The sequence below is a fragment of the Oryctolagus cuniculus genome, chromosome 13 (genome assembly GCF_964237555.1).
Source record: "Oryctolagus cuniculus chromosome 13, mOryCun1.1, whole genome shotgun sequence".
Classification (NCBI taxonomy): domain Eukaryota; kingdom Metazoa; phylum Chordata; class Mammalia; order Lagomorpha; family Leporidae; genus Oryctolagus; species Oryctolagus cuniculus.
The window spans coordinates 26,024,964-26,046,949 of NC_091444.1; the positions used below are offsets into that span (position 1 = coordinate 26,024,964).

Below are 21,986 nucleotides of genomic sequence, written 5' to 3' on the forward strand. Positions count from 1 at the left end.
GGTGCTCGTCTTAGTCAATTCACGCTGCTACGGCGAGCACCATAGAGCGGGGAGCTTATAAACAAGAGAAACTGATTTTCCACAGTAATGGAAGCTGGAAGTTCCAGATCGTGGCCGGGTTCTGGATTGTTACAAGGGCTGAAGAGAGAAAGTGCTCTAGAATCCCCTTAGCAGGGCACGAATCCCACGCATGAGGGCTCCCGCGGCATGACCAAGTCACCTCCCCAAGTCTCCTTTCCATTGCACGACATCAGGGCTACAACGTCCACATGAAACGCGTGAGGGACACAGAGCTCAGCCTGTGTCGGAGTGATGTCCATGGAAAATGTGTAGCATGAAAAAACCATGCATGGATTTCAAAACAGTTTTGTACCAAAATGAACATCTTTCAAGTCAGTGTTTTCCATGAACTTTTTGAAGTACCCATACATACGTGTAAGCCTGTGTGTTGGGGGGGCAGTGAAGTGTGTAAGTTTCTTGCTTCTGAAGAATGCTAAGTAAACACTTGTTTCAGTTCTGCCAGTTGAGTGGAAGAAAACCCTGTTTGCCTGTAATATGGTTAACATCTGGCTACACCTTGTACAGTCATACAATGCCCAAGCCAACAGGAGAGTTTAGCATCCGGTGAAAGGCTGATGGCCTCAGAACTGTAGAAGCAGAGTCTGGCTCGCTGGGAGTCACCCCGCCCTGCCTCCTCTCCTAGCACCCCAAAGCCATCTGGCCTCTGAGGGCGCCCTCTAGTGGCAGGAGGTTGTTGCTGCTGCAGAGTCAACAGAACAACCATGTGGGTGATGTTCGCTGCTTGGGCAAGAAATCATGACCCCTGCTGGCTGTGGTTGCTTGTGCACTTAACTGCCCTTCTCCTCCCCCAGGATGGCTTACTCGGAGGAGCCAGGGGGCATCCACTTGGGTTTCATCCGGCAGAATTCAGGCAGCTCCATTTCCTTGGACTTTGAGCCCAACGCCGAGTACCGGTTTGTGGAGCAGCTGGAGGAGCGCTACAAATGTGCCTTCTGCCACTCGGTGTTGCACAACCCCCACCAGACGGGTTGTGGCCACCGCTTCTGCCAGCACTGCATCCTGTCCCTGAGGTGAGTGGGCAGGGCCTGCGGCTCCAGCCACCACAGGCCGGAGCCAGATGGAGGTGTGCCTGGCACTGAACATGGCAGCCGTGGCCACTTAACTGTCATCCTGGTCTTGGGAATGGCTGTGGTTGGCCACAGAACCACAGATAGGAGGAAGGGCTCTCCCAGGGCCCCTCTACGAGAGCCTCAAAAGTGCCACCCATCTGTAGATATACACTTTTTTTTTTTTCTTAAAATTCACACTAAGCTGTTTTGCATGGGAGAACACAGCTGGACACCTGGGAACTGGCTGTTGGGAAGGGCCTGGAGCGCACGGTGTCTGTGTTGTGGCTGTGCTGACCTTGCCTTGCCATGAGGCAGAAGTGCCATTGCACCTAGAAGGGACTTGGTGCACCCATGCTCTCCAATCCCGGGCAGCTGCAAAACCCGGGTCATGCCAGGTTGAGGGAGGAGGAAGCCAGGAGATCTGTGGAAGTGGGCTTTCTGTACGGAGGCAGTAGGGCAGCTGTTGTCGCCTGCCGGGCTTCTCCGTTTAAGTGTGTGCCCCTGTACCGGGCTCCTGGGGTACCCGGCTCCTCACTCAGCCGAGCTTCCCTGTACGGAGGTGAAGACCTAGAGGGACAGCGTGCAGCAGCACCCGGGGCCTGCTCTCTAGAATGACCCTGGCCAGTGAGGGAGACTGGTTAGGGCAAAGCCTGGGGCATTGAACACTGTCTGTGTGCCCAGTGTTTGTGGCCTGGAGAATGAATGGGGTGCTGCAGACACACTGGAAGCCTGGGGAGGGGCAGGGGGAGGGGCTGGGGGTGCCGCATGGGTGGCGTGAGCAGCACGGGCAAGGACGGGGTCAGGAAAGCCCCAGACAGCTCGGCTGTTGAAGTTCAACACCCAACTCTGGCTCGACTCTGTTTTTTTCTCTCCAGAGAACTGAACACAGTGCCGATCTGCCCTGTGGATAAGGAGGTGATCCGATCTCAGGAGGTAAGAACCTCTGGGTTAGCACCTCTGGGTGATGGGGGAGAAGCCAGCATCCAGCGTCGGGGTTGGAGCAGGAGAGTGGTTGAGGGGACCTTCCCTGGAGTCTGTGTTCCTGTGCTGTGGGGTCAGCGCAGACCCTGCTCCCTCCCCTGTGTGAGAGAGGCTTGCGGGGGTCTGCTGACCACCGCCCCCCACCCCACCCCAGTTCTGCCATCCTGCCCGCCAACCCCTTCTCACACTCGCTGCAGCCACCCTGAGCTCTAGGGAGAGACTCAGCACCCTGCTCCCCGGAGCTCACGTCTTGTCAGGTTCCTCCTGAACGGTCCCCTTTGTTATTATTATGTCTCATAATAATACTGAGATATGATTCACATATATACAACTCACCTTTTAAAGTGTACAGTCCCACAGGACAGATCCACGGAGGGGTCCAGCTGTCACGCCATCTGATTTCAGAATATCGTCCCCACCCCAGGAAGGAACCCCACACCTGTATTGTCGCTTCCTGTGTCGCTTCCTGTATCTGCCCCCTCCCCGGCTCTGGCGACCACTCAGCCAGATTCTGCGTCTGTGGACTCGCCTGTTCTGAACGTTCCATATAATGGAGCCGTATAGCACGTGGCCTCGTGTGCCTGCGTCCTTGGACTTAGCGTGTTTTCGGAGTTCATCTGTGCCCTAGGATGTACCGGCGTGTCATTCCTTGTCATGGCCCAGCCCTATGCCTTGCACAGATAGATGACATTTGGTTTATCCACTCATGAGCACACATCTGGGCACACTTGTGTCCACTTTGGGGCCATTGTGAATATTCACGCGTGAGTTTCCGTGTGGACCCACATTTTTATTCTTCTTGGGTAGAGTCCTAGGAGTGGCACTCCGGGGACATACAGCAGCTCTGTGTTTCACATTCTGAGCACTACCAGGCTGTGTTCCAAACAGCTGCACCGTCTCACCTCCTGACCTGCAGCGTCGGAAGGTTCTCGTCTCTCCAGATCCTTGTCAGAAATGGTTACCCTGAGCCTTTTCAATCAAACCTTCCTAGTGGGTGTGAGGTGCTATGTCTCTGTGGTTTGGACTTGGAGTTCCCTGAGGATATGGAGTATCTTTTCATGTGCTATTGGCTAATTATAGATCCCGCTTTTGGAAATGCCTATTTTAATTCCTTTGTCTTTTTCAGATTTCTTTTTAATTTTTCATTTATCTGAGAGCTAGAGCGAGCCCCTATCTGCTGGTTCATCCCCTAAACACCAGCAATGGCTGGGGCTAGGCCAGGCTGAAGACAAAGGCGGGGACCCGGGAACCCAGCCCAAGTCTCCTGCATAGGTGACAATGTTGTGCCCGAGCAAGTGCGAACAGAGGAGCACCACACATTGATGAAATTTGACGGTGCTTTATTGCCAGCCGTGGAGAGCAGGCTCGTGCCCTAGAGGACTCTTGGCTCCAAAGCTCAAAGCAACAGGGTTTATAAAGGAAAAACCACAGGGGAGGGGGAGTAGCTGGTTGCTAGGATGGAGGGGGGTACACAGTTACTGGGGTCAGGCTAACCTAAGGACTATGCGAAACCAATGTCAATTACAACCTTGACAACAGGCATTACAGTCTTGACATTAGTCCAGGTATCAACCTAAATCACATGTGGGACACAGACAGTTGGCAACCTTAACCTTCATCCAGGTGCAGCCTGTCTGTTTGAAGCTTGAGTGTTCCTGCTAGGGAGTATGTGTCCTGCCAGGTGGATGCAGTGTCCTGTTATTGTCTGAGTTTTCGACCATAGTTAGTTTCTTTTTTTAAAAAAAATTGATTTATTTACTTTGAAAGTTAGAGTTACACAGAGAGGATAGGTAGAGACAGAGAGAGGTCTTCCATCCGCTGGTTCACTCCCCAGTTGGTTTCAACAGCTGGAGCTGTGCCAATCCGAAGCCAGGAGCTTCCTCAGGGTCTCCCACCAGGGTGCAGGGACCCAAGCACTTGGGCCATCTTCCACTGCTTTCCCAGGCCATAGCAGAGAGCTGGATCGGAAGTGGAGCAGCTGGTTCGAGTCCCAGCGCCCATATGGGATGCCAGTGCTGTAGGCGGCAGCTTTACCCGCAACGCCATAGCACCAGCCCCCATAGTTAGTTTCAGACCTGAGTCTCACGGTGGGGGGTGCTTTGTCAAGATGGAATCTCGGGTGCTCTAGAAAGGAGTCCCTACTGTCAAGGTGTCGTTTCAACAGGAACCCAGCTATGTGAGCCATCACCACTGCCCACCAGGGTCAGCATTGGCAGGAAGCTCAGGAGCTAGAGCCCGTTTGTAACCCAGGCACTGTGACGTGGGCCTGGGAGCCTGAACTGCTAGGCCAAATGCCACCTCCCTTCACCTATGTTTAAAATTGGATTATTTGTCCTCAATTGTCAGAATTCTGTGTGTGTTCCGTCAACAAGTCTTTCATCAGTGATGTGATTTGCATGTATTTCCCCCCTTCTGTGGGTTTTCTTCACTTTCTGGATGATGCCCTTTGAAACATGAAAGTTTTTCATTTTGGTGATAAGTCCAGTGTGTCTATTTTTTTTCTTTTCTTGGTTGCTTGTTTTTTCGATGTTGTATCTAAGAAACCATTTTCTAAGCCCTTGAAACTTTCCTTTCAGTTCCCTTTTCTGCTCTAAAATTCTGTTTCAGAAAGTTCAAGCGTCCCCTCTTCCAGGAAGCCTTCCCTGAGCACCCAGTCTGATGTCTCGGCTCCTTCTCTGTACTCCTTACGATGCGTTTGGCAAATACCGGCCAAAGGGCTGTGCTGACTCAGCATCGGTCCCACCCGCGAGACCAGGGGTGGCACACGACAATCTTGGGACAAATCCAGCCTACCAGCTGCCTTTGTATGGCCTGTGTGCCAAGAAAATAGTTTTTACCATTGTTAAATGGTTGGAAAAAGTCAAAAGAAGAGTACACAGGAACTCTTCTATTTTTGCAATTTCTTATGTCTCTTAAGCTACTTCAAAATACAAAAACTTGACTTTAAAAACCTGATTCGATCAATTTACCTTATACCTGCTTATTGAAAAGTCCCACCGTACCCCATAAATATGCACCGTGACAGCTTCAGTGACACTTTCTGATGATTTCGCAGCATCCTTGGCTACAGTCCCACCCCCTTGACCTTTGAGTGTGTGAGGTCAAGGTCACCACGAGAGTTCCCAACTGCCGGCTGGCCGTGCTGGTGTTGAGCTCCCGCGCTCGCGTGTTTGCTGGCTTGCCCGAGGCAGCCTTTTCTTTCAGGGCAGTGGTGAATGTGATATTTCCAGCCACTGTGGAATTTTCCACTGACTTTTGAGATGTACTTGAGGACCAAACTAATAATAGCAGTGGCACTGCTGTCAAGCCTTCGAGTGTGTGAGAGCTGGCACGTTTTATCTTTCAGGTGTTTAAGGACAATTGCTGCAAAAGGGAAGTCCTCAACTTACACGTATATTGCAAAAATGCTCCCGGATGCAACGCCAAGGTTATTCTGGGACGATACCAGGTTGGTGTTGCTCATGACCCGTTTTTGCCTGTGCCATTTTCCCCTGCGTGCCCGCGGCTTGAGGAGGGGGTGCCCAGCCTGGTGGTACAGCGCAGTACACAGGAGCCGGGGTGTGGGTGGAGAGGGGCTTCTGGACGGAGCACCTGGAGGCCATGCCGTGCACCCTAGACCTTCAGCTGTGAGTCAGGGACCTTGAGCCAAAAGCGAGGATTGGAGGGTCGGGCACACTGGGCAGAAGGACACGGCATTTTCCGGAAGCTGGTGGATTGGGGTGGGGCGGGGGGCTGGCTGCAGAAAGGCGCAGTGGCAAGGCTGCCTCCCTGAAAGCGCTCGCTGCTCCCCGCGGCTGGCGCTGTGCTAGGTGTTTCCAGCAGCCTCTGGGGCGGGCCCTGGCCTGCGGGGTTTCTGATCTCACACAGCTCATGAGGGCAGAGGATGTGGTTTCAAGGTGAAGGTCTGCAAACAGGTGCAGGGGAAGTGTTGGCGAAGGGGGTGTTGGGTTCTTTTCAGTCGAAGCTTCAGAGGCCGCCTGCAGCCCTGGGGGAGGTGGCTAAGCGGGGGTGAGTGGGAAGCAGGCCCCTCTCAGGTCTGGTCGCACAGGGAGTGAATAAGACTCAGGCGGTGCTGGCTTCCAGGGAATGGCTGGGAGGCTGCTGAGATTTTCCCGGCTGCCCACGCGGTTTTCAGATGAGTCAGACTTTCCTCTCTCTTCTGCCTCCACATCCCCCAGGCACCCAGGGAGTAACCATGGACATGATTTCCCTGCTAACCCAGGGATTTCTTGGGAGGTCTGGCAACTTCTTGTGGTCTCACATGACATGGTTTTGGATTCTCCCGCTGAGAGCAGGGTCTCATTTCCAACCTTGTTGCTCTAGGGCCTGGAAAGGAAGTGAGGTCTCACATGGACCCTGGGTCACTGTGGAGACGGGGCGGGGCTTCTGGGGAGCAGGGCTGGTCCCCTTCCACCACCCTTTTTTTTCCCCTTCTGTTTCCCTTCATGCCTGGCCCCCACCTCCACCCCTTGCAGGGTGGCGTGTAGGATGTTAAAGGAGCAGAGCTGCAAGGAAGGTTGAGTGGGCGAGAGTACAGGAGTGACATCAGCGAATTGAGAGAAGGTGTGCGCTCCTGTGCTTTGCAGGCCAGAGCGCGGGAGGATGGCTTTCGGGCCAGAGCGCGGGAGGATGGCTTTCGGATTCATCTCTCTGTAGGGAAACTGCCTGCTCTCTCTTCCTGCAGAGATGAGGTCCGCAAAGCGTTTCTGTTAAGAGCCAGCCGGTGAACACGGTAGGCTTTGCAAGCCGTGCGGTCCCCTACACGTCGGAGGGAAAGCGCTGTGAGCGCTCAGGCGGGACTGATCTCCAGTAAAGCTCTAGTTACAAAACGCCAGCAGCAGCCGTGATCTGGGCCCTGGGCTGCGGCTCTGCACCTCTCGGTGAAAGCGATCGCCGGGAGCTAGGTTCGCTAGCGTTCTGCTGAGCGGTCCCCTGTGAGCCTGTACTGCCCCTCCTTCCCTCTCCACAGCCGGCCTCCTCCCTCTCCTCGAGTTTGGAAGTGCCCTTCTTCCTTGTGCTTCTCCCCTCTGCCCTGTCTTTGACCCTCACTGCTGTGCTTGGTGCTGGGGGTGGGGATGGAGAGTGCTGGAACTGCGAGGTTCATGGCAAAGCCCAAGGCGAGCATCCAAGAACTGACCTGAGCGCATTCCTGGATCGTTACTGAGCATTGCTAAAACAAACTTGACATGTGTCCCTGCTCCCCGATCGGCCTGCCCCGGTTCCTCCTTCCAGCCCAGGCAGGGCTGGCCGTGACGGCCTCCGGTCTGAGCAGGCCTGTCCGGCTTCTCTCACCAGCAGGTGCGCCCCGCCCTGCTCAGCGCCACTGGCCTGCGCTTCTGTTGCAGGAGCACCTCCAGCAGTGCCTGTTCCAGGTTGTGCAGTGTTCCCATGACAGCTGTCAGGAGCCAGTGCTGCGGAGAGATCTGAACGAGCATCTGAGTGCCTACTGCCAGTTTCGAGAGGAAAAATGCCTGTATTGCAAAAAGGACGTGGTGGTCATGGATCTTCAGGTAAAAAGGGCCCTCATCTGGAGGGGGCCGAATCCTGCCTGAGGGGTCCCGGCCAGGCAGGAGGGACACCAGAAACACACATCCACTCCTGTTTTTATGCAGAATCAAATCTAAAAGAGCAGTTAGAAGGCCTTCTTTTGAGAGGAGTTGTGTTCAGTTGTCATTGGCAGAAATATTGTTTGCACACCTGCTGCAGGTGTGGAGGGAGCGATGCCGGGCGCCCTGGGCTCCTGGATCCCACCAGGGAGATGGGCGAATGTCAGCCTAGGAAGAGAGCATGTGTGCCTTCCCCACGTACCAGGGGAGCCGCGCGGGGCACTCACAGCCTGCCACCTTCTGAGACCAGTGCCCTCTGCCCTCTGACCTCTTCTGGGAGTAATCGGAAAATTCAGTCTTTCTGTTGAATTCATCTACACCCAGCAAGCAGACGTCTTTCACCACTCGTGGAATGGGACGGTGACTTCCTGTTGAGGGGCCGCCAGGGCAGGGTGCCTAGGGCTTTGTTTTACCACGCTTTCTGTTTCAGAATCACGAGGAAAACTTGTGTCCTGAGTACCCGGTGTCGTGTCCCAACAAGTGTTTGCAGATTATTCCAAGAACCGAGGTGACTGTAAATAATGCTGCCTATAGATTGTATGTCAGACAGAAAGTTTGCGTAAGCAGCGTGGTGTGTTCGATGGATTCCCGCAGGCAAAAGCCCCGGGATAACTGTGTCTGTCTTCCCCTTCCTTCCCTTCCCCTGCCAGCACTGCCCGGTCCCAGCCCAGCTCTTTCTCGCCAGCTTCTCCCCTCCCGGTCTCTCCTTTCCTCCCGCTTGCTGCTGTAGACCAGGCGGTTGGAGGCTTGGTGATGAATTTCTGTAGCTCAAGGTTGTCCGTTCTGTAGGTGAACCGCCACCTGGCTGTGTGCCCCGAGGCTGAGCAAGACTGTCCTTTTAAGCAGTATGGCTGCACTGTGAAGGTAGGAAAGCCCTTTGGTTCTGCTCTGCATCCCACTGCGTGAGTTCATCTCATTCAGGATGAAGGAGGCCCTGCAGTTCTGAGCACTTTGAAGGCTGGGATTGTGTAACCCTAGTGTGTAGCTGTCACTGTCAGAACCCCCCAGGGGAACAAAGCCAATAGTGTGTATCTATAAGATAAGTATATGTTTATTTATCTATCTATTGAAAGAGAGAGACAGAGAGTAAAAGAAATATTTATCGTAAGGAGCTGGTTCATGCAGTTGTGGGTGCTGGCAACTCCAAAACCTGCAAGGCAAACCAGCAATCTGGGAATTCATGCTGAAGACTTCATGTTGCAGAATTTCTTTTAAAAATGGATTCATTTATTGGAATGCAAATGAGAGAGAGAGAAAGAAAGAAATATTCCATCTGCTCGTTCACTGCCCAAATGGCTGGAGCTGGGCCAACCTGAAGCCAGGAACCAGGAACTTCATCCTGGTCTACATGGGTGGCAAGGGTTCAGGTACTTGGGCCGTCATCTGCTGCCTTCCCAGGTGCTTTAGCAGGAGACTGGATTACAAACGGAGTGACTGGGACTTGAACCGGTGCTCCAGCATGGGATGCTGGGATGTCACAGGCCACAGCTTAGCCTGCTCCCCACGACGGCAGCTTCTCTGTGCTGCGGTCTTGAGGAAGAGTGCATCTTCAGAAAACTTTAATCTTTGCTCTTAGGGCCTTCCACTAATTAGATGAGGCCCAACCAGATGTGGAGACTGATCTGCTTTACCCAAGGTCAACCAGTTGTGCTCACCATATTTAATCCTATTTACTATCATACAATAGCTTAATGACTAGGAAAAAAGTAACCGCTTCTTCTTGCAAATATATTCAATGATTTTTTTCTTTAAAATTGGTGTTCAAAACAGAGTGACGGGAAGTGGGGGCGAGATAGAGACAGAGACAAAGATCTTCCATCTGCTTGTTCATTCCCCAAATGCCCACAACAGCCAGGGCTGGGCCAGGCTGAAGCCAGGAGCCCGGAACTCCGTCCAAGTCTCCCAGGTAGATAGCACGGTCGCGAGTACTCGAGCCTGCCAGGGCGTACATCAGCCGGGAGCTGGATCAGAAGCAGAGGCAGGACCTGATCCCAGGGACTCCGACATGGGCTGCGGGCACCCCAGGAGGCGGCTTCACCCGGTGTGCCACCCCAATCCTATGATTTTGAAGGCAACAGATTTGCATAGGCTGAAGTCAAAATCAGGTTACCCACCTTCCGCTCATGACAGCAGGGTGGCTAGCAATAAGGGCAGCATAGACGCATGCTTCCTAGGGGGCAGCACAAGCTTAGACTTCAAAGTGGCCCAGAGGCAAGCTGGCAGGGAGATGGCGTTTACGTGGGCGGAGTTGAGATGATGAGAACGCCATGTGCAGCCCTGTACATGCACTCTCGGGACAAAGGCGGGATCAGCCCTGAGACTCCTGTGCGTCTGACATGGTCTCACAGCTGCCATAGAACCCTCAGGCTTGGGGCCGGTGCTGTGACGCAGTGTATTAATGCCCTGGCCTGAAGCGCTGGCCCATATGGGCGCCAATTCTAGTCCCGGCTGCTCCTCTTCCAATCTAGCTCTCTGCTGTGGCCTGGGAAAGCAGTAGAAGATGGCCCAAGTCCTTGGGTGCCTGCACCCACGTGGGAGACCTGGAAGAAGTTCCTGGCTCCTGGCTTCAGATCGGCGCAGCTCCAGCCGTTGTGGCCAATTGGGGAGTGAACCATTGGATGGAAGACCTCTCTCTCTCTGCCTCTTCTCTCTCTGTGTAACTCTTTCAAATAAATAAATAAATCCTGAAAAAAAAAAAAAAAAAAAAAAAGAGCCCTCAGGCTGGCAAAGGGACCTGGGGACCTGGCTGGAGTCGTTCTTCCCGGAACCCACCCAGAGACGGGTGCACACTGAAACTACAGAAGCAGCGATGGTGTTGAGGGTGTGTGTCAGCGGCTGTCCCAGGACTTCCGGCATTCTGGGGCCATGGCCACAGCTTTTCTCTGTCGGTTCTGCAGGAGAAGCGGGGCAGCTTGCAGGAGCATGAGCACTCGGCCTTGCGGGAGCACATGCTTCTGGTGTTGGAAAAGAACTTCCGGCTGGAAGAGCAGGTGAGTCCTTGGGGGTTCGGTCAGTGGCTGGCTGGGATTTGCTTGCCTGCCCTGCGTGGCTGTTTGAAGGCATGCTGCCGAGGAGCTGGGCCCAGGCTCTCTGTCTACCAGTTGGCCTGTTTGAGCATCTATTCGTTTAGTAAAAGCCTACCCTATGTCAGGTACTGTTTGTTGCTAGGGACGCTGAGTCAAGGAGACACAGTTTCTACCCTTGAAGAACCCACAGAAATGTGCATGGATGCGTTGCTGTGCCTCCCAGGACATGTGTAGCGCAGCCTGGGGCACCGCGCCTACAGCAGGGTGCTCCGGGCGTGGAAGGGCCGCCACACAAGGGACTACATCCAAGCTGTGTCTTAAAGGAAGAAAAAGACTTGTCAGTGAAAGTGTCGGGCAAGGGGAACACAAGGAGGGGGAGCTTGTGCCACGGCAGGGAGGCACGAGACACTGAGCATTCAAGGAAGTGGGATTTTAGCATGAATGGAGCACCAGCCACAGCAGGAGCCTGGGGTGGAGGGGCCAGGGTGCAGTGGTCTTGCGTATGAGTCAAGAAGTTTTGAACATTAGGGCCGGCGCTGTGGTATAGTGGATAAGGCCCTGGCACTCCATATGGGTGCCGGTCCGTGTCCTTGCTGCTCTACCTCTGATCCAGCTCCCTGCTACTGGCCTGGGAAAAACAGTAGAAGACGGCCCAAGTGCTTGAGCCCCTGCACCCGCGTGGGAGACCTGGAAGAAGCTCCTGGCTCCAGCCCCGGCCACTGCAGCCATCTGGGAAGTGAACCAGTGGTTGGAAGATTGATATCTCTCTCTCTCTCTCTCTCTGCCTATCTCTGTCTCTTCCTTTTTTTTTTTTTTGACAGGCAGAGTGGACTGTGAGAGAGACAGAGAGAAAGGTCTCCCTTTTCTGTTGGTTCACCCCCCAGTGGCCACTACAGCTGGTGCGCTGTGGCCGGCGCACCGCACCGATCCGAAACCAGGAGCCAGGTGCTTCTCCTGGCCTCCCATGTGGGTGCAGGGCCCAAGCACTCGGGCCATCCTCCACTGCACTCCCGGGCCACAGCAGAGAGCTGGACTGGAAGAGGGGCAACCAGGACAGAATTCGGTGCCCCAACCGGGACTAGAACCCAGTGTGCCGGTGCCGCAGGCAGAGGATTAGCCTAGTGAGCTGTGGCGCCGGCACTTACTTTTTTTTTTTTTTTTTTTTTTTTTTTTAAGATTTATTTATTTATTTGAAAGTCAGAGTTACACAGAGAGAGGAGAGGCAGAGAGAGAGGTCTTCCATCCGATGGCTCACTCCCCAATTGACTGCAACAGCTGGAGCTGTGCTGATCCGAAGCCAGGAGCCAGGAGCTTCTTCTGGGTCTCCCACACAGGTACAGGGGCCCAAGGACTTGGACTATCTTCTACTGCTTTCCCAGGCCATAGCAAGCAGAGAGCTGGATTGGAAGTGGAGCAGCCGGGTCTCGAACTGGCGCCCGTATGGAATGCTGGCACTTCAGGTCAGGGCGTTAACCTGCTGCGCCACAGCACTGGCCCCTGTCTCTTCCTTTCTGTAACTCTGACTTCCAAATAAATAAGTAAATCTTTAAAACAAAGAATTTTGAACACTGTACGTTCAGTTATTTTATTTATTTACACTATGGCTTGTTTCGGGGAGGATTTAAAGGCCAGAAGTTTGAGCCAGTGTTTTGAGTAAGAGGGAGCCCCGGAGGCCTGTAAGGAGGAAGCTCCCTACCCAGCTAACCGCTTGGCGGGAAGGAAGAGAGCTGGTGGTAGCACAGCCCTGGCGAGAGGGACGCTCTGCTCTAAGTGCCGGCAGGCTCCTTCCTGCTCACTTCCCCAGTTCCCTCATTTGTAAATGGGGCTGCAGAGAGAGTCAGAGATAACGTAGCCCAGCCCAGGGCCAGGCACGTAATGAGCCTTTCAGGAAGCGAGATGCTGGAGGTGGTGGTGCTGGGGGCTAAGGCGCCACCCTTGCCAGGTCAGGGAGAGGGTCTTCGTGGGACATTCTGAAGTTGAAATGACACGCAGCTGTGGCAGAGTGGGTTAAGCCGCTGCTTGTGACACCTGCATCCCACATCAGAGCGCCAGTGTGAGTCCAGGCTACCTGGCTTCCATCCAGAGCTCTGCTGATGCGCCTGGGAAGCAGCAGATGATGGCTCAAGTACCTGAGAGCCTGCTGCTCGAGTGGGGCCCTCAGATGGGGTTTCTGGCCCTGACTTCCACCTGGCCCAGCCCTGGGCATTGTGGCCTTTTGAGGAGTGAATCAGCGGAGAGATCTCTCTCTCATTCTGCTTTTAAATAAATACATTTTTAAAAAGTGATGACATGCAGTAAGTTTGGAAGGCAGAGAGCATGGGACTGCTACTGATATGGGCACTATAAGATCATGAGCAGGGTAGAGGTGAGGGCAGAGAGAGGAGGGAGGAGCAGGGTGGAGATGAGGGCAGAATGGGGAGAGAGGGAGTTTGCCTTTGGTTGGGTGGTTAGGTGGAAGTTGGTGCTAGAGGTCTACTTAGAGAATCCTGGAGCCAGAGAGCAAGTGGTTATTGCAGTCATTTTTGCATTCATGGAAAAAATACCAAATGCCCCGGTCTATGCCAGGCACCATGACAGGCTCTGGGAATAAAGAATAAAGGGAGAGGCAGCCTCAGAAAACACTTCAATAGAGGAAAAAGACTAAAACAAGAAGTGAAGAAAAACAACAGGCAGAGTGGGTTAGAAGGGGGCTGAGGCTGCGTTACACACTGGAGTCTGGACAGAGGGTCGTGGACCCGAGTGGTGGGTGCCAGTAAGGGGACGTGATGTGGAGTGGAGGCTCGCAAAGTGGTGGCTGCGAGATGAAGAGGGAAGTGGAAGAGGGAGCAGGGTCTGGCTGGCAGGGCACACGGGAGCTGTGAGTGGGCATGAGGCTGAAAGGGCAGCCAGGGCCTCACCGTGAAGAAAAGCCACTCGAGACGGCTAAGCAGGGGAGGCAGCCCGAGGCCACACTGGTCTTGTGTTATTATTGTGCTCACGGTATGGAGGATGAACGGAGGAGAACAAGACTCAAGGCAGGGAGAGCATTTTTTTTTTTTTAAGATTTATCTTATTTATTTGAAGGACAGAGTTAGAGAGGTAGAGCCAGAAAGAGAAGTCTTCCATCAGCTGGTTCACTTCCCAAGTGACTGTAACAACCAGAGCTGAGCTGATCTGAAGCCAGGAGCCAGGAGCTTCTTTCAAGTCTTCCACCCAGGTGCAGGGGCCCAAGGACTTGGGCCATCTTCTACTGTTTTCCCAGGTCACACTGAGAGCTGGATCGGAAGTAGAGCAGCCAGGATTCAAACCAGCACCCATATGAAATGCCAGCTCAGCTGCAGGCTGGGGCTTTAACCCACTGCACCACAGCACTGGCCCCAGGGAGAGCATTCTTATATTCATTCATTTAACAAATACTAATAAAGCATCCAGTTGCTGGGATTAGAGTGGACTGTGGGGTCCATGCCAGCTCCAGCCCCTGTGGAGCCCCTGTGCTGCTGTGTGTCAGGGCTAGAAAGGGTAGCGCAGGACCGGATCTAACAGGGCAGAGTAGGGAGCTGTCGTTGCTGCCCAGGTGGGAAATAAGGGAGACTGGGACTCGCACTAAAACGAGACGAGATGGAATGAGAAAGGGACGTGAAAGGTTTTTGTTTGCATGTTGGGAGTTAGGAGCACTGGGTATTACAGACTGAACGGATATGGGAATAGTAGTGTAGCCTCACTCCTAGTTTTCTGGCTGTTTCCCTCAAATAGGTTACAAACTCTGAGTAAACACACCACCCACGTGTTGTGCCTATCACCTGCTAGCTTGTGTGCTGGGCACAGTACTTAAACTGATGCCTCATTTGAGAAGTGGATTCCTATTCACACCCAACTCAGGGGGTTCTTTGAGGAACAAAAGAGCTAACAGGTGTAAGGGTACATTAGCTATTTCAGCAAATTTTCACATTTGTCATCTAATGTGGTGTGCTGGTCAGTGCTTGGTGCTTGTTTAACAAGTGCATATGAGTGTATGAGAACCAGTGCAATAATTCAGTCAAGAGGTGTCACTGTGATTAGAGGAACATTCATAGTGGGTTAGGTATAGAAAAGGCTGATGATGGGGCTGGCATTGTGGTATAGCAGATAAGGCTGCCACTTGGGGCACCGGCTTCCCATATGGGTGCTGGTTCAAGTCCTGGCTGCTCCAGTTCCGATCCAGCTCCCTGCTAATGCACCCAGGAAAGCAACAACACATGGTCCAAGTACTTGGGCCCCTGCACAGATGCGGGAGACATAGAAGAAGCTCCTGGCTCCTGGCTTTGGATCGGCCCAGCTCTGGCCACTGTGGCCATTTGGGGAATGAGTCAGCAAATGGAAGATTTTCTCTCTCTCTCTCTATCTCTGTAACTCTGCCTTTCAAATAAATAAATACATCTTAGAAAAGGCTGATGGGAACTTACGTGTTTGGGTGTACCTGCAAATATTTTCCTAGAATTCTATAGGAATCTACTTGCAAATATTTTCCTGGAAATATATCCCTAGAAACATTTTCTTACCTGCAAATATCGTTTCATTTGCATGCATGCATTTCAATGACCTCATTCTTCCTCATTCACATTTCTGTTATTAGATTTCTGACTTATGTAAGAGCCTAGAGCAGAAAGAAAGTAAAATCCAGCAGCTAGCAGAGACTGTGAAGAAATTTGAAAAGGAGTTTAAGCAGTTTGCACAATTGTTTGGTAAAAACGGAAGCTTCCTCTCCAACATCCAGGTGAGAAGTGGCCTTTCTTGTCGAAGCTAGGATCTGCTTGCACTTGGCAGTGGGAGTTTTTCTTTGAACTTTTAAAATGGAAAGAACTTCAAATATATATAAAAGCTACAAGAGTAAGGTGGTACAAAGAATACCAGTGTATCTCACCCAGATTCATACATTGTCGGTGTTTTTGTACCATTTGCTTCATCGTTTGCATCCCTCCACACCCCCTTTCCATGTGTGTGTGCATATGTGGGTGTTCTTTCTGAACCATTTGAGAATACACTGCATGGATTACAGTCCTTTACCTTGACACAGTTAGGTATGTATTTCCTAGAATAATCTTAGTACACTTAGCAATGCCAGTAAATTTAACAATGATCTAAAACTTTTGTATAATTTATGGCAGTCAGGGTTTTAATTAATATAGGGTTCAGTTTTACCCCCTTTATTTCAGATTTATTGAGTACATCTATAGTGCTGCATTTTGTAGTAAAAAAGTGAAAGTATTCATTGCTTTAGGAAGAAAATGCTTTAAACACTAAAATGTAGCAGGAACTTACTTTGTAAATCATGAACGTTAAGTAACCATAAATACATGTCTAATGAATAATGTAACATGATTATAACATTTATAGTGACAAAGATTTCAAGACATGTGGTATAGACAACATATTTGAAATTTAGATTAGACCAGATAACTTAGGCCATATATAATTTCCATAGTTGGTCAGCACATTATATAACATGTAGCTGTGTGTATGTGTGTGTGTATGTATATATATTGTATATGTATATATATATATGGCTGCATGTGTATGTACAGGAAAAAACATCATATGAGAGTACTTCAAAAAGCTTATGAAAAATGAAATTAAATAAGTTTATTTTGGTGCAGAACATTTTGAAAACCCGTGCATATAAGGAATCTTCAAAAAAGTTCATAGGAATGTGTACTATGAAAAAGCTAAGTGTGGATTTCAAAAATTTTAGCACTGAAATAAATGTATCTTTGAATCCACTTTCCTGTGAACTTCTTGATCTTGCAAGTCATATCTCAACTCTGACATTTTTCTAACACAAAGACAAACCAGGGAAGGCACTTGGCATGGTGGAGTCTTTGTATTTAATCTCTTCCACCTAAGAGAGCAGTGGAAAGTTTGGGCCTTCCTCGGGCCTTTTGTACCACCTGTCACACCTGCTCAGGCCAGAACAGGTGGGCCTGTGCCTGCAGCAGGGCAGGAATGGAGAAGAAGAGCAGCTTCAAAGAAGAGAAGGAAATGATCAAGCAAGGGGGGAGCCAACCAGAGAGCAGATCCATCAAGATAAGTTAGAGATGCAAGTGGAGGAAAACTGAGCAAGAGGTTAACACGACGTAAAGACGTGTTCAAAGATTTGAAACAGGAGCTGGGATAGGAGTCGAGGAGGAAAAGGGTCTCTACGATCCTCACTGCGCTCTCCCTCCTGGATACGTAGCTTTCATTCCATTCAATGATTACATGTTGAAATGTGTGAGTTGAAAAAACTTGATCTCAACGCATTACTAAAATCCTGGTTTTTTAACATGCTGACCCATTTTGTACTGAAAGGTCCTTGCTAGTCACATGGATAAGTCCGCTTGGCTAGAAGCTCAGGTGCGGCAGCTATTACAGATGGTTAACCAGCAACAAAATAAATTTGACCTGAGACCTTTGGTGGAAGCCATTGATACAGTGAAACAGAAAATAACCCTGCTGGAAACCAACGATCAAAGATTAGGTAAGTCTGACATTTTGCTGCTCTCCTAGTGACTCAGCTGTCTGCACTTGTTGATGAAGCAAACACCTGGCCAAATAGAGAGTCATCTCTCCAGGGTAAATAATGGTTGAATCTGCTGTTTGTGAAAGAGCAACATGGGATTCTAGCCGCTCAGGCAAAAGTACTGGAGGTCTTGACCCAGGGCTAGAAACAGCCAAGGGGTGGAATCTGGCTGGAAATTCCAAGGATGAGGAGGGTGAGAAAACAATGAGACAGCTAAGGGAGAGATGGGGTGGGATAATTTATTTTAGATATGAAAAAATACATGTTTGGCTATTTAAAAGCATTCTAGTAACAAGGGCTGGCGCCAGCATCCCATATGGGCGCTGATTCGTGTCCCGGCTGCTCCTCTTCCAATCCAGCTCTCTGCTATGGCCTGGGAAAGCAGTGGAAGATGGCCCAAGTGCTTGGCCCCTGTACCCACATGAGATACCTAGAAGAAGTTCCTGGTTCCTGGCTTCGGGTCAGCCCCGTTTTGGCCGTTGTGGCCATTTGGGAAGTGAACCAGTGGATGGAAGACCTCTCTTTCTGTTTCTCCCTCTCTCTCTGTAACTCTGCCTCTCAAATAAATGAATAAATCTTAAGGAAAAAAAAGGTGTAGGCCTTACCATGCCAGTTCACGCCAGGTGAGCCCTGTGTGTCTTTATACTTGAGCGAGCTACGGCTTGACAGTACTCAGGGAGACTTCCTCAACACCAGTTTGCCGAGTCATGATATCCCCTGAGTCAGTAGCGCTAACAAACGGTCTGTTAGTGGACACTGAATTCAGTTCAACTTCAGGACGTCAGAGCGTCCTTGATTCTCTTCACATAATACAATTCTACCTTGGGCAAATTCCAAAAGACGATTTCCAGGCTTACGGAATCTTGCTTTTTCTTGCAGTTGTTTTAGAAGGGGAGACTAGCAAACACGATGCCCACATCAATATCCACAAAGCACAGCTGAATAAAAATGAAGAGCGATTTAAGCTGCTAGAGGGTGCCTGCTACAATGGAAAGCTCATCTGGAAGGTGACCGATTACAAGATGAAGAAGAAGGAGGCGGTGGACGGGCACACTGTGTCCATCTTCAGCCAGCCCTTCTACACCAGCCGCTGCGGCTACCGGCTCTGTGCCAGAGCATACCTGAATGGGGACGGGTCCGGGAAGGGGACGCACCTGTCCCTGTACTTTGTGGTGATGCGAGGGGAGTTTGACTCGCTGCTGCAGTGGCCATTCAGGCAGAGGGTGACCTTGATGCTGCTGGACCAGAGTGGCAAAAGAAACCACATTATGGAGACCTTCAAGGCTGACCCCAACAGCAGCAGCTTTAAAAGACCCGACGGGGAGATGAACATTGCCTCTGGGTGTCCCCGCTTTGTGGCTCATTCCACTTTGGAGAATGCCAAGAACACCTACATCAAAGAGGACACCTTGTTCTTGAAAGTGGCCGTGGATCTCACTGACCTGGAGGACCTCTAGTCCCTGTCCGTGGGGCGGTAAGGGGGCCTCTTGCATCCAGAACCATGGAGGAGGGCTTACTGGATTGTCATGTTGGTCTGGCTTTAGGCTCAGTGCACATTTGGATTTGGCTTTTTGCCCTTAGTGTTGGAAATCGATTTAAAACTCCGGAAGTGCTGTTTTCTACTAACATTTTCCTCTGCTCCGGTTTGGAATTTAACTCTTGGTATCTTGTTATTTATATTTTTATATCTCATGAAAAATGGTAAGTTTTTGGAAAGCAAGTAGAACCTCTCTCTTTGGTGCTTGGTGCGGTGTCTCAGGTGCTGTGTAAGACTGAATGTTCTTGAGGACACAGGTGTTAGACTTCCCGACTGAAAAACGCTCCGGTATTGGGTTGTTTGGCCTGTTGATTGCAGCTGCCCTAAGTCATCGTTTGGAAGGTAGGCTGTTCCAGTTAAGTAGTGAGTGATATAGTCACAAAGACAGTTTGCCCAGTTTGGGCCAGATTTTTCAGTCAGATGCTAAATGTGTGGAGATTACTATGCCTCTAAATATTTTCATGAACTTCGACAGCAGTCTGCAAGCACAATTTTGCAAGGTTGCTTAAGAACTGGTGAATAGGGTAAGCATTTTCATTTTCCCTGCTGAAGGAAAGCAGGAAGTACTGCGGAGGAGAGAGAGAGAGAGAGAGAGAGAGAGAGAGAGAGAGAGATCTATTTCTATAGAGAGAGAGCGCCAGCAAATGGCAGTTCAGATTTTACTAGGTTCAGGCATGTGAAAAAACAGCCTATAAAAAAACTTTCTTAGGTCGGCAGTGGTCAGGTATTAGCAGTTCCGTAAGACTTAACCAAACAAATACACATATGTACCTGTACACAAGCGGTTTGAAGGTATTTTAGTAATAACAGTAAATTAAGAGGAGTATGAGAAGAAGTTAGCCTATGATACAGATGTTATACACAGATAAAGGGAAGTTAAAACCTAGGGAGAGAACCAGTACAGTTTCCTAGAGGTGTCTCAAGTACTCCCATTCCAAAACTGACTGCTATAAGCAGTAACTCTTATTTTTTTTTTTTTACGCTTTATTTAAAGATTTTATTTATTTATTTGACAGGTAGAGTTACGGACAGTGAGAGAGACAGAGAGAAAGGTCTTCCTTCTGCTGGTTCACTCCCCAAATAGCTGCAACAGCTGGAGCTGGGCTGATCCAAAGCCAGGAGCCAGGTGCTTCTCCTGGTCTCCCATGCGGGTACAGGGCCCAAGCATTTGGGCCATCCTCCACTGCCTTCCCAGGCCACAGCAGAGAGCTGGACTGGAAGAGGAGCAGCTGGGAGTAGAACCCGGCACCCACATGGGATGCCGGCGCCGCAGGTGGAGGATTATCCTAGTGTGCCATGGCACCGGCCCCCACTCTTCTAATTTTTTTGAGAGATGTTTTGAATTGGCAAATTGATATGAAAATGTGCACTTGTGAAGTTTGTTGCCAGAGTCCAGGACAGAAATGTTCACGTTCTATTCATCTGTCTGGGTGGGTCTGAGGGCGTGTATACAAATCAAGAGGAGTCCTTAAGACTCTGAGGAGCCTGAGCTGAGTGAAAAAAACAGCAACTTCCCTTGAGACCCTGTGCACGGTAATGCCATCTACTGCTGTTCATATGTGGCCTGGCTCCCTTGAACGTGCAAAGACAAGCCACAGGTGGTCCAAGGGCCATGGCAGAGCAGCTCCCTGGGGTCATGACCTTGCATTTTATAATTTCTAACCCTATCAGAAAAAGCATGAGATGTGTGAACATGCTGGGAATGGCAGCAGGCTTCCTAATCTCCTCTGCAGACTTTGCAGGATGTTAAAGACTCCAACTTCAAGAATCATCCCAAGGATTAAGTTCAAAGAAATAGTGCACAATAGAAACACACTAAAAACTGCACTGTAGCTGCTGGGGGACCCTGGTATACTCTGGTGGTCAACATGTCACTGCACACAAACTCACGAAGCATTGCTCCGGCCCCCCATGGCCATGTCCAGGGGGTTCTGTGTGTTTTGTTTCTAGCCACGTCCAGGATCACTCTTTGGGTTCTCCAGGAACAGAAGGTTGTGTTGTTGTAATGAGTTTTAAGTTGTTGATGTGAAAAAATTTTGAAATGAGTTTGTCAAAATGCTGGCTTTGTGTTTTAACCAACTTGGCACATACACAGTGTGTCATGGCGTGGTTGGCTTAGGAGTGCTGAGTCTCTTCATCACTGAAATAGTGATTAAGTGAGCACAGGCTTTCTAGAGTAGACTCATTCCTTTTTCACAAAATAAGAGTTCTGATTTTTGTTTTTTTAAAAAAGTGAATCCATGTAAACTGTTTTTTCTCTTTCATGATCTGAAGTTATTTTTATTCTGCATCAGTAAGATTTAATTTCTATTTTGGTTTAAGTGGGAAAATAAAATACATTAGGTACAGGGGGAGTTAATATCCATGAGAAAGGTATGTAAGGGTTATGTGGATACAGTATGTCTTTACACACACACACACACACACACACAGTAGTGAATATTTATAGGTCTGGATTCTGATCTCTGATCTCCAAATTTGACATTCTGAGAAAAACAAGTCATAGCCAAGATGAATTCACAATGCCAAGTCCTAAATGTAAACAGAAAAGCAGGGCACAAACCCTTCACATTGTCCCTGGACAATCATCGCACCCAGGCTTCCTCTTTCCTCTTAAAAAGTGGCTGGAGAGGTGGGTGTTGTGGTGCAGTGAGTTAAGCTCTAGCTTGGGACACCTGCATCCCATATCAGAGTGCCCATGGGAGCCCTGGCCATTATGCTTCTGATCCAGCTTCCTGCTAATGTACTTGGAAAGGCAGCAGATGATGCCCAAAGCACTTGGGCCCTGCCACTGGTGTGGGAGATCTGGATGGAGTTTTGGGCTCCTGGCTTCAGTCCAGCTGTTGTGGGCATTTGGAGAGTTGATTGAATCTGCATGTGGAAAACTGGTGTGTGTGTGTGTGACTCTGCCTTTCAAATAAATACATCTTTTTTAAAAATAAAGAACTTGACAAAACTCTTGGGAAAAAAGTGGCTGTTGATGTGGGTTTCAGTCTTACATGAGAACACCGAGCTGGAGATAAAGGCTTGATGGATGCCCAGCAGGAGACTCCAGGGGAGTAACACATTACCTGGAGGAAGAAAAGCCTGCCCAGTGTTTGGAGAAGGAGTGGGTAGAGGTAAGAGAAGTCCCAGGGAAGGTGGGAGGGGTAGAGAGTGTCAACTCCGGGAACAGCTGTGGCCCCCTGTGCA

At 50.4% G+C, this 21,986-nt stretch overlaps 1 protein-coding gene across 3 annotated transcripts in view; it reads left to right on the forward strand.

Moving 5' to 3' along the window:
- Positions 1 to 21,764, forward strand: part of TRAF5 (TNF receptor associated factor 5) — a 43,991-nt gene extending 22,227 nt beyond the window's left edge. Inside the window, exons 2-11 of one of the 3 annotated variants that reach the window (XM_002717531.5) lie at positions 873 to 1,091; positions 2,006 to 2,063; positions 5,458 to 5,559; positions 7,457 to 7,621; positions 8,148 to 8,225; positions 8,507 to 8,581; positions 10,615 to 10,707; positions 15,335 to 15,475; positions 17,047 to 17,215; positions 18,137 to 21,764. In XM_002717531.5, coding sequence (XP_002717577.1) covers positions 874 to 1,091; positions 2,006 to 2,063; positions 5,458 to 5,559; positions 7,457 to 7,621; positions 8,148 to 8,225; positions 8,507 to 8,581; positions 10,615 to 10,707; positions 15,335 to 15,475; positions 17,047 to 17,215; positions 18,137 to 18,714 — 1,677 coding nt within the window. In that variant the 5' untranslated portion in view covers position 873 and the 3' untranslated portion in view covers positions 18,715 to 21,764. The remainder of the gene's footprint in view (positions 1 to 872; positions 1,092 to 2,005; positions 2,064 to 5,457; positions 5,560 to 7,456; positions 7,622 to 8,147; positions 8,226 to 8,506; positions 8,582 to 10,614; positions 10,708 to 15,334; positions 15,476 to 17,046; positions 17,216 to 18,136) is intronic. The other 2 variants (XM_008268449.4, XM_008268448.4) reach the window with 2 other exon arrangements.
- Positions 21,765 to 21,986: the final 222 nt, after the last annotated feature.